The sequence below is a fragment of the Monomorium pharaonis genome, chromosome 4 (genome assembly GCF_013373865.1).
Source record: "Monomorium pharaonis isolate MP-MQ-018 chromosome 4, ASM1337386v2, whole genome shotgun sequence".
Taxonomy (NCBI): Eukaryota; Metazoa; Arthropoda; class Insecta; order Hymenoptera; family Formicidae; genus Monomorium; species Monomorium pharaonis.
The window spans coordinates 4,830,065-4,842,288 of record NC_050470.1 but is presented as its reverse complement, the minus strand read 5'-3'; the positions used below and the strand labels follow the sequence as shown (position 1 = coordinate 4,842,288).

The 12,224-nt window shown below is 38.0% G+C and overlaps 1 protein-coding gene across 8 annotated transcripts in view; it reads right to left on the bottom strand.

Annotated features, from left to right (window-relative positions):
- Positions 1-12,224, bottom strand: part of LOC105836884 (latrophilin Cirl) — a 425,666-nt gene that overhangs the window by 248,987 nt on the left and 164,455 nt on the right. For all 8 annotated transcript variants that reach the window (XM_036285518.1, XM_036285520.1, XM_036285519.1 and 5 more), the window contains one exon: positions 5,911-6,042. In XM_036285518.1, coding sequence (XP_036141411.1) covers positions 5,911-6,016 — 106 coding nt within the window. In that variant the 5' untranslated portion in view covers positions 6,017-6,042. The remainder of the gene's footprint in view (positions 1-5,910; positions 6,043-12,224) is intronic.

Sequence of the window (12,224 nt, the reverse complement as noted above, 5' to 3'; positions counted from 1 at the left end):
CGTAAAACGAGGGATAATAGACAAATTTTGGTTGGAGAAAACAAGAGAATCTGCGTGTGTGTAAAATCAAAAATAAAAGAACAAAGATAAAATATAAAACTAAAAAAAAAGATAACTGACACATACGCACGCACACACACAACAAGATAACAACAAAAATAAGAATGAGAAGAGACCGAAGGAAACGTGAAAATAAAATTTTGAAGGAAATAAGAAAAGAAATAAAAATAAACAATAAATAATAAAAAAGAAATAGTATGTAGAAAGAAATAGTATTAAAAAACGATCAAATTAAAACGAGAAAAGAAGAAAAATAAAAAAATATAAGAATAAAAAGAAGAAAGAAGATGGTAAAACTGAAATTCAAAAAGGCAACGAAGGAAGAAGCAAGGAAATAGAAGCAGGAAAAATCGCGCAATTGCGCCGATATACACGAGCCGGAAAAAAAAAAGAGAGAGTAAAAACGCTCACAAGAGGCAAGGAGCAGACGACGGTAGATAACATTCGCGGAAGGAAATGCGAGGTGAAGAGGCGAACGGGTGAGGTAATGCGCAGTAAATTGGAGCCGCCGCGTGTTGCCAATGTGCCACAAATCTTCGGTACTAAGGTCCGTCACGAGCCACGGGGTTAGGTGGACGAAGAGACGTCGTCGATCCAAACGGGGACGGACGCGGGGGGTTGTTGCTGCGACCGGTCGTTTGCTGGCGCAACGCCGTTCCGCAGCGAAGACCATGTTCGTCGGCGGAACGACCGTCGAAACAACAATGGACGTCGGAATTATTTTGCTTATCTCGCCGACGCCATATATTCGTCGCATTGACGAAGCTTTACGGTGCAAGGAAACGCATATAGCGAATGACGAGCTCTCGGACTGTGAATTTCGCCTTCGAATCGACCGAAGTTAAAATCGCTCATCACAAAACGATAAAGATATAACGTTCTACCTTATTCACGTTTCGCTTGGCAAAGTTAGGATGCAGTTTGCTATCTTGCAAATATAGTAAAACAAATTACGTTGTATGTTTAAGGAGATATGACCTCTTTTAATATTTTTTCATTTTATTAAGACTACGAACAATATAACTTATTTGATTACTTTTAGTTCATTTTGTTTGACTTCAATTTCATCATGTCATACTAGTATTCGTCATATTTTTGAAATTTGAAAGAATGCGTACTATTATTAAATTTTTAATATTAATGTTAATGCGGAATCGTACTTCAATAGTTATTTAAATATATTCAATTAATATAAGGAAAATAAGATTATAACAAAATACTTCTATATATTTGTTATCTTATGGTTGCTCGTCATAATATTATTATTCATGATAAAAATGCACATCGTTCTTGTGTCTTAACATATTACATTCAAGATTAATCATTCGTACTTACATTATTTGAATAAAATACGTTTACGTGTAAAACGGACTTCATGTTATTTACTGAACCTCATATCAAATATCTCGACACATCTTCTAGACTTCTTTCATTCTTTAGCATATCGAAAGATGCAGTTGCATGCTTCAAGGTTGCTGGAGAAGCGTGAGAATTTTTCGTCGAGAAATCTTATCTCGCGGAGAGAAACTCGGTCCGCCTCGGGGACGCGACGCACTCTGTAATCACGCGTTACCCACAATTTTTATTATCTCGATATTGTGCCGAGTGCATAATAGGATTACCGATCTATCCGGTGTAAATATTAATTGCCCAGAATGCACCACGGCTATGTAAGTGGCGGCCGTAAATTGCCCGGCAGCGCCTCTCCCTTACCGCGCATATAAATCCTCGTCGCTGTAGAGCGACGGCAGAGAAGAGAAGAGATGAGATCTCTTCATGGCGTAAATGTCCCAGGTAGTCCAGAACGTCAGTGGAAGTATAACGCAAACTGGCAGCCATTTACGACAATTACGACGTTTGGCCAATAGCGAATTACCAAGTCACGCAAGCAGCAACTATGCGTAGAGCATTGAAGATCGTTAAATCTTTAATCAATCCTACTATAAATATAAAAAAGTAAACAGATAATTTTTTCACATCTAAATCTTAGAAGAAAAAATATTCTTGATCAAATCGTTAATCTTCTTGTTGTATTATCAGAGTATAATTGAACTATAAATAATATAAAACAACGCGTGCGATATTTACGAGCGGTTAAAATTCGATTGATGTATAGCCATTCGAAATCTAATGATCAGTGTCCTGTTACAAATATAACGGGATCATATTGTTTTTATTTTCGATCAGTGTAAGAACTGGAAATTCTGCTCTTCGTAAAAATTCTAGCAAGTAATCGCGAACGAGTAGCCACGAGTGAACGACGTCTTTCGGCGCCGCCTCGATGCCGATAGTGGCCACTGCAAATTTTATCGCACGTTATTCGTGAGGTCAGCCCAATCGAGATCATCGGTCCTGCCGTTAACTAACGTTTTACGACGGTCATCAGGATAGATTACAAAGTGGCGGCTATCGAGGTTTTATGTAATTTTTCGAAGAGCCGGCATATTTATACGCTCGCTAAGAGAAATCATTTTCGGTTTTATGACGGGCGGAGCAGTAGTAAAAAGCTAATTGCTGAATAACTGAAATGATGCGCGTAAACTTGCTTAAAATGTAAAGGAAAGGAGTGGCGAATAAAGATATGGAAGAATAAAAGCAGGAATTTTAACACTATCTAACTTTAGCACTACCTTCCCATAAAATTTATAATTTTTACAGACATTAAAAGTATCAAACATGTATCTGTTAAACTAAATTTAATAAAGAAAAGAAATTCGACAACTTTTATTCTTATATTTTCTTTTGTAAAATGGATAATATATGTATAATGAAATATATGAATAAGAGAACTTTTCAATAATTAATCATTCCAAGAAATAATTTTTTTCTACTAAAGTGAATTTTTTTGTAGGATTTAATTTCAAGCTCTCAATATTAAAAGCTTCTCCGTAATATTATCTGGCAATAAAATGAATATGATCTCATTAATGCAATACTGTGCTATTTAATTTAATTTATTAATTAATCTTCTCTTATTTCTATATATGTCGTGCTCATTTTATATTCATTTGTCAATCATTTAACAATAATGTCACGTAGTGTTTTCATTAAAATATATATTAATTTATAATTATTAAATGTCTTAATAAATTTTATTATCAAAACATTATTAAAATTAATTTCATAATAAATACAACGTTACTATGCTATACTCATCTCGTCTCGTCGCAATTATTTCCAAAAGACATACTCGAAACGCGATAGTCGATGTAAGCGCTGCCAATTCTCCACTACTCGACTCGTACAACGCAACTCGCGAATCCAGATGAAAACACAGAGGACGGTATCGAATCCACGACATCCTAACTACCTATCTACTTTTGAGAGCGCATAAAGCCTCTTCTGAGTTGCGGCGGTACAACGCGAGCGATTCTGACTTATCTATTGTTTGGGTTCTTCCTTGCACCCGCGTGTATATGCGTGCACGTATATGGTATATGCATGGACGCGATATTCACGTGTGCGTGCACATATGTCTATAACTGGAAACGAGGAGTAGAATGGAAAGGGAGGACCGAAGGCAGAATACTGGAAACGCAACTGCGATGGTGGCTGCATGGATTGGGTGCATCGAGGTGTATGATAATCGCACAGAAATAGAGAGGAGGGACACGTCGTCTCCCTTCAACCTCACTGGATTTTCATCGTTTCTCCTGACCCCCGTGTGTCTCAGCCGCGACCCCTCTCGAATATGTCAGCCTGAAATTGCTTCTCGGGATTCCGCTGCTCGTTAATGCTCGCGTGCGTTAATGCGTCACTAAATTCTAACCCTATCGCTAACCCTTTCTTCCTGTCTTTTTTTTCACTTCATTTACATGATGCACCGATCTAATGACCACAACTACCGCTCTTTGATTAAGTGTACATATATATATATTTTTTTTTTATCAACTGATAAAATATTAATAAATATTCACAAAAATTAAAGAAACTACCTCATTTTAATCTCTCATAAAATTTTTCTTGTTATTTTATTTAAAAAAATTATAATCTGTCTTCGATAAAATATTTATAAAAATAATTATACTCTCTATACACTCTTACAATGTAATTTCAAAGATTTCCGTATTCTTCATTTAGACCCATTAAATATTAAATCTTGGGATTTGTAACCGCACTGTGAACCACGTCGTGGACACTCAAATATTTTTTTTTTTTGTTTTCTCGCCGGAAAGCTGTGGATTTATGAACAGAAAATAATGCCCCTTGCGCATTGGGTTGCGCCGGCTGGCGTGCCCCGGCAATGCGGGTTTTTCTTCAACTTCCGCGATCAGTTACACGTCGTCGGAGATTGCAGCTGGGCTCGCAGTCGGACTAATATGCGAGAAAGGAAATGGTCCCGAGAGAAATTTGTAGGCGCCGTCGTCGGTGCCTGAGAGGAATTCTTTTCGACGACCCAAACCATGAAAAACCATTCTAACAACTTTCACTCTCACGCGCGTCTCATGTAAACAGCGACAGGATAACAAAAAATACAGATATGATGAGAACTGGCGTATATAATAGAAATGTGTCAAAGATATAAATACAATCGTCAGTTTAGAAATACAATATGTCCGAAAATTGAAATGGTCATCAAAATATAAAAACTCGTACTATTTTTGAAACACAATATTACTTGCTCGAAGGAAATACGTTTCACTCAGTAAAAGTATGTAAAAAAAAATATTTTAACGTTTAATTGACATATATACGTTTAATTTACATATGCATATTAAAGCTATAAGAGCATAAGCATTTTCAGTCAAAATATTAAAACATACACATGCATAATATGCAGAAGATAGTTAGAAGGTATTCCTAAAGTAAAATAGAATATTTTTTCACAATTTATGACAAAGATATTGACAAAATACTTATAAAAAATGTAAAAAAGATTCTTGTTACCGAGGAGTTAACCAAGAAGCTGTGCTGCATTGTAATATAGCAAAAATACACATACACACACTCATACATATACGCTGACGGGATCTCCTAAATCAATTAGCACGAGAACGGTTTAATTCTACGAGCGTGCTACGGTATGTTCCCGGACTTAACATGCCGGCCGAAACCTCCCATCCATCTCACGGGGTTTTCCGGGGTTTACGGCAACAACGATCTTCCGCCCCCTGCACGTACACGTCACGGCCACTTCCACCCTCGTTATTAAGCTCTTCGAGGCGATTTTTGTACCCAGTTTAAAATTTATAGCAGAACATACGTACTAGAGTTCAGCATAAACTATGCCATGTAATTAACTTATAAAAAAAGAGACTGAAATAGTGAGATAGCGGATACTCCGATATACAAATCTCTTATCAGATAAATCATTGATCTGACTAATATATGACATAATCTCATGCTCGTGCACATTAAGGATCAAAATAACTTTGGATGATTAATTTAGTTCCCGTTGTGATAATTTCTTATCAATTAATTAACGTTTCATTTGATCGTATATTTTATATGTATATATTTATATATAATATATTCTTATATACAAATGTTTGCTTTCAAACAAAAACTCTTTTGAAAACAATTCGTTCGTAAATACAATTTTTCAAAGCAAAGCCAGTCGGCTAGTACAATCTTGCACAACGGTTGCTCCGCCAATGTGATAATTTAAAATGTACTTGTTGCAAAGTTAAAGAGAACATGCGGAAGGCGGCGGGATGTAAAACTGGCTTCTGCCTGCGGCGAGTCGCGACTTCGCGAGAGGTTCTACGGGATCCGCCGCGCGTAAATATCCGTACGCGCTGTAGCCGGCCCCTTAATTGGCGCAAGGATTGAAGGGAGAGGGACTCTCGGGGAGGTTTACCCGCGGCAAGGAACCGCGGTCCGAAATCGTAAATACTTTCTCGTACTCACCTATATTTCGTGCGACGACGGCGCAGCCGTTGGTTAAGAACCACGCAAGTAGCAGACTGCCGAGGATCGGAGCTCCTCCTTTCCGTCGACCCTTGCGGCACTCCATCGTGAGGTTCCGAGCTCCGACTACGCCTGAAAGCAGAGAAAGAAACGATCACGCTCTGTGCACTGGGGCGTGCTGCTCCGCGATGGGTCTTGCATTTCGCGCGAACTATACCGCTCGTCCCGCAATGCATCGCGATTTCCGAGAACACATACGTTTCGGTACACCAAGAGTGGACGTCACCGCGTTATTATTGCGTTTACGTAAATCGTATACTTTACCGGCCATTCTTATATCCTTTTTCTTTCCTTGTTTTTTCTTTGCGCGTCGACTTACGATCGCGATTACGTGGAAATCGCAATGTTTGCGACCGGCAAAAGCATTCAAGCCAAGATACATATGGTGCATGTCGTAAATTAGATTAAAGTATAGATAGATATATTGAATAGATATATATATATATATATATATATATATATATATATATATATATATAAGTATGTGGTATGTTGGAATTGGTAAAACTTGTATGCCATGTGTGTATAAAACAGAAATTATATTTCTTAATAATGATAAAAAAATGATTGTTCTTCTATTTTTCTATAACAATTAAAAGTTGTACTTTTACAGAGTTTTAAATTATCGTACTGAAATGGATCCATATAACTTTTTTGAACATCTTATATTTTTCACGTTATTTTCAAATGTAACGCGCGTATGCCTTGTGATCTCTGGAATCAAAGTTCACTTCTAATTCGTCTTGTTTCACCCGTTGCAACGCACGCTGTTTTTTATTCGATAGGATCGCGTCGTGTTCGCGCGGTCTGCAAATTTCGAAACGCTGACACCAAAATTGTTTTCTTTTTTCGCCTTCGTTAACCTACATTCACGCGGGCGCACACACATTTCCAACCCCTTCGCTTCACTCGACGCGCGGATTAAGCTGATTTATAGTGTTTACCGGCGATGCTCGCTCGATTTTTCCTGCGGCGTCGCGCGTGCGCCCCGTCGACCTATCAGCTTGTCGACAAAAAAAGACCATGCGGAATTGCGATGAAAAAGAACGAAAGTCGCGTTGGGTCGCCGCCGAAGGGAGTAGCAGGTGACTCGTGTGGATTACGCGTGAAATTGTGTATTTTCGCAGACATCGCAAATCTTGAGTAAAATACATTTGTTTACAATAAAAAAAATTAACGGAAGAAAAGATAAAATATGGTACATTTATACAAAAGAGTGAGTAAATGATTAATATATCTAATATTTTGAAAAGTATTTTAAATGTTTTAAGAGAACATATGCGGAAGTTAGGGAAATTTGAAAGTATGTTTAATATTTTTCAGATATTTTGTATATTCCGTCTGTAATCAATATAAGAATATTATACAATATACAAACATATGATAAGTTTTGTTAAAAAAATTTGTCAAAATCTCGCGTAATAAAATTTGTAGTAGCAAATCACGAGCCAGCGGGCAATCGTCTCAATTATGACCGAGAAAGTTCATCGAGCCGCGACCACTATGTGTATCAAAGCAGACCACTCCGCAGATTGCATCAGCTGGATTGCAGCAGTGCATTTCCGTGGTCGCGGAGGAACGGCGACGTGGGATATCTGGAGTGCTGCCAGTTCGTTTCGAACGGACCGCGTTAATTTTTCCGACGAGTCTAATTAAATCCCCCTTTCTCCCTCCCCATGTTCCCTTTTCACTATTTCGTTTCGTCTTTCTCGTTCCTTCTTGAAGCCGCCGGTATTCAACACTTAATACGACGAACGTGGAAGTCGCATATAGCAACGTGATTATCGCCGAAACATCTGTAAACTCCCGATATAACGACGGTAATTGAATACGCTGGCTGTCCTCTCCTCTTCCCTTTCATTAGTGCAACGTACAAACGCATCCTCGCGTACGTCCCATGCATTACGCATAATTAATCCGATGATGCTATCTTCTCTAACCTTGTACCCGCGCGTTCATCGCGCGAATAGAATCGGCGATGCACTATTCTCCTTTCATCAATGTTGCCCTCCCTTTCTTTCCTTGTTGCAACGTACCGCGTACGATGCCGCATACGATGTGCATGCGTGTACCGATACGCCGTACATTGCGATAATCGCGATAAGCTTGATGACAACGCGATTCCCATCTCCGAGGTCGGCGCGGTCGCGAGGAGAGAAAGATCATTTATTAAAAAGGAAAGGGAGAGAAGAAAGCGAGAGTAGGAGAGCAGAGAAGAGGATGTATTCACCCGGCACAATCGGGCGAATAGTAATCTCCTAGCAACCACATAATTTTTTTTTGTCTTCAGTACTATTCCGCCGCGGATTTTTCAGATCAGTAATCGAGCTTGGAAGGAATTTCCAACGACGCATTTTACTGTGCCCCTTTCAAAGATTCTTGGAAATGCTTTTATCGAACCAAACTATCGCCACATTCAGTTTTCAAGTCGATAAAAAAAAAAAAAAAACATTCAAGTGCAGCAAAATGCTTACTGTTGAATAATTGGCATCGAAATTGTACACCAAAATGTGCACGATAAATGTAAAAGGAAACCAAGCCATTTTCTGGAATAAAATACTTATTGGAACGAGCTTTGCTTATAAAGTACTTTTGAAGAGTTTTCAAAGATATAGCTAATTTTATTTTACATCTTTGTTCTTTAATTTTAGATTTCTAGTTTCCAAGTTTCTATATTTTTGTTGTGACATTTTGTGATATTAAAGATCTTAACATATGCGAAATATCGGAAATGCAAGATGTCGAAGTATCTTATTCTCTCTTATTACAAGAGATAATTTTGAAAACCATCCAATTTCCATAATTAAGAATCGTATTCAATATTATCCAATATTAATGTTTCAATTTAATAAGTATTTTTCCAAATAAGTACCATAAAAGAATTCCTAAATTTCCTGAATTTTCGGTAAATTCTAAAAGTTTTAATTCCGTAAAGTTTAAAGGGATCTCAGTTGAAATGGAATCACCGCAAAGAAATTCAAAAGATTCACATACTTCTGAAATCTCTTTTATACTGATTTTCCACAAATTTTCCTAAATTCCTTTAATGAAGACGCTGCTCGTGGCACTTCAAGTTACTCTCAACATTGCTTTAGGATCGTTAAAATATAGTGATAAAATGTCAGATGTAATTTTCTTACGTTTAATTGGATTATTAACACCTTGACGAACGTAATAATAGTGATGAAGTTTATTTTACATTGAACACTGTTCCTTACGTAAAATTTCAGTAAATAAAGGATGCTGGTACTTAGAATGTAATAAATAATTCAATAATAATTTCCACATCCCGTCGGACTACAGTCAGTAACGTCAGGAAGGGTGATGCGCCGTCACCACCGCCACCACCAGTGCCGTCGCCGCCATCCGGATGAAAACATAAATCTACATATTATTAAAGCAGCGGCGATCAAAGCGATCGAAATAATGCAGATTATCAGAAAACTCGCCGGTGCCGCGGCAATTTCTGCAGGCACTTAAAATCATTTCGACGCCTCTCGCCGATGAATATTGAACAGCCACGCACCTGCCGGCCGCCTCTCCCCTTTCCAATCATTCGTCTCCCCTTCATCCCTGCGGCCATCCCCATCTCTCGTTTCGCAATGATTTCAAGCACGAACTCGTCCATCATCGACGACCCCCGCGCAAAATGATGCTCGCAACGAATTGGGCGATTGCGAGAGCGCTACGTGCAATGAGCAGGGGAGAATCAAAATTATTTGTTGAAAATCACATTATCGCATCGGAGGCGGAGGTACAATGTATGCAACTACGACCTCGCGAGTTTCAATTTTACACCCAGGCGCATTTTAATGCATGCTGCGCAAAGCCTGCGGCTCCGATCGACGCGCAATTAAAAATAATTGACGACGACAACGAGCCGATGTTATGGGCCGGAGGCGACCACACGGGAAATTAACTCGCAATTCTCTCCGCGGAAAATCCGCGGCGAATCTGTCTCGTCAAATGGGAGTCGAATCTTTGAGAACGCGAACGGCGTATCTTATCGTTGATTCGTGAAACAGTATTGTAAACAATAAAATTTTGTCTTGACATAAAAAAAAATTTAACTGACATTTATATATTGTCTAGAACGCCAATTTGATCTTTTAATTCTTTGTACATGCGGAACTATGAATAATGTGTTATAGAATATTCCATGCCATTCATAATTGAAGCTTATGTAACATTTAACGTTACGCTGGCTTATTCAAACTTAAAATCGAAGTGTCTTTTAAACATTACATCTTTAAATAATATATTTTTTGTTTCAATCACTAGAACTTGGAAAGAACAGCTACAAAAAATGAATGAGAATGAAGATGAAGAGAAGATCGTGGAGAATGAGTGGAAGGAAGCTGCCATTCGGTTGACTATATATACACTACATGCGAAAATGTCGGGCGCAATTTCTGAAATTCCGTCGTGTCGCTTCCCCCGTGCCACTCGAATGTCGCTGCACTCGTCTTCTCTCTCTTTCTCTCTCACTCCCCTCTCTCCAGTATCAACCTTTCTTCCGCTTCATCCTCGTCTATGTCTTGCTTCTGCCGGAGTTCATCGCGAGCAGACATCCTCAGCGCGACGCGACGCGACGTGAAACTGACACGATGCTTTGAAAATTTCAACAGCCGATATCAGACTCTGTAACTTGAACAGAAGCCAAATAATACGAGCAGCTTTCAATTTGATCTCGGTCCTATCTTTGCCAGATTAAAGATTCGTATACGGATAAATTTATTAATAGTTGGCAATTTGAATAATTTTGAAGACATTCAGTAAATTATTATTACGGATATGAATAACTTTAATCTAGTTTCATAGAAAGTTCTTGGTATAAATGTAGTAACCAGGAAAAATGTCATATTATAGAGATAGAGTAACGTCATATAGTAACGTCTATATTTAGTGTTGGTTGTGGAAATAATCACAAATCGATTGCATGTAATCAAAAGATAAAATTGTCCAAGGAAACATTTTTCAACTGAATGAATAGAACTAGTATAATTTCATTGAACTAATATATTTCTATTTCTAAAGCTTTTATTATTAAAAACCCGGGTTATAACTGATCTACATCGATAAGATTTTCATGCATGTATAACATCAGAATCGGAAACGAAATGTAGTTGCGAGAATCGCGTAGTTTCCACGATTCGTCTGGAAAATGCAAATTCGTTACCCACGGAGAAAATGCAAATGCAAAAAATGCAAATTCGATATCATCGACTTTGAAAACGACTCTCAGAACAGAGACACTTGCTGGAATCCTGAAATATCTATTTGAAATTGGACGCTATTTCAAGCGTGACATGGATGAGTTTATCGAATGGGCGACGTAGCAAAGTCTTTTATTATTTTTTTGTTTTTTAATACTATGTAAGACACAAGCTTTTAATCAACTCAGGAGCCATAACTGCATAACATATTATAATTTAAGATAACTGTTTTTCAAAGAACGTTTATGTGGAATTATAATCCCATATATATATATATATATGATTATAGGATAAATTAAGTACGATGACCAGAGAAAATAGTCAATGGATATAATTTCTCCAATAATTACTAAACAATGAGTTCTTCCAATTATTTTCAAGAGATAGTCGATATTCACTGTAGTTTGTGTGCGTAAATAAAGTAACAATATTGTAGATGTTGCAGCACATTTTTATTTTTGACTGCTTGTAAAGTTTTTCACGAGTTCCTTAAAAATTGCCACAACGTCGAATAAATTGCAGTTTCATATTTTCATATTTCACAGCATATGAATAAATGCCAACATCATTCATTGAAAGTCATGAAACAAAAAAATTAGTGAGATAAATTTAATTGACAGAAATTTACTTAACGCGAATTGACGATAACGGGACTAGGACACGGTATTACGTTCTCATTAACTTCGGACACAAGGAGTTCAAATTAAAATTGCACAAAAAAGACAGACATCTCTTCCAAAACGCGCAGAGCAAAATTAGAAAACTGTCAAATTAGTCTTGATTCATTCGTGAGGCGCGTATTTACCGTGTAAATAACCTCCACGGTATTTCGTGCAGCGGAGGTCGAGTCGGTGCTTCGGCGAAGCATAAAATGATTATGAGCAAGTACCGTAAAGCGCCTATAATTTCAAAGGAACCGGGAGGCCGGACAGCCATCGGCCTGGCCTTAAGGAAGAAGGTGGACAAGGAACGCGGCTGCCAAAAGATAGTGGACGACGTGAATGCCTGCGGGCAGACTGCGCAACTCTTTGCGTTACA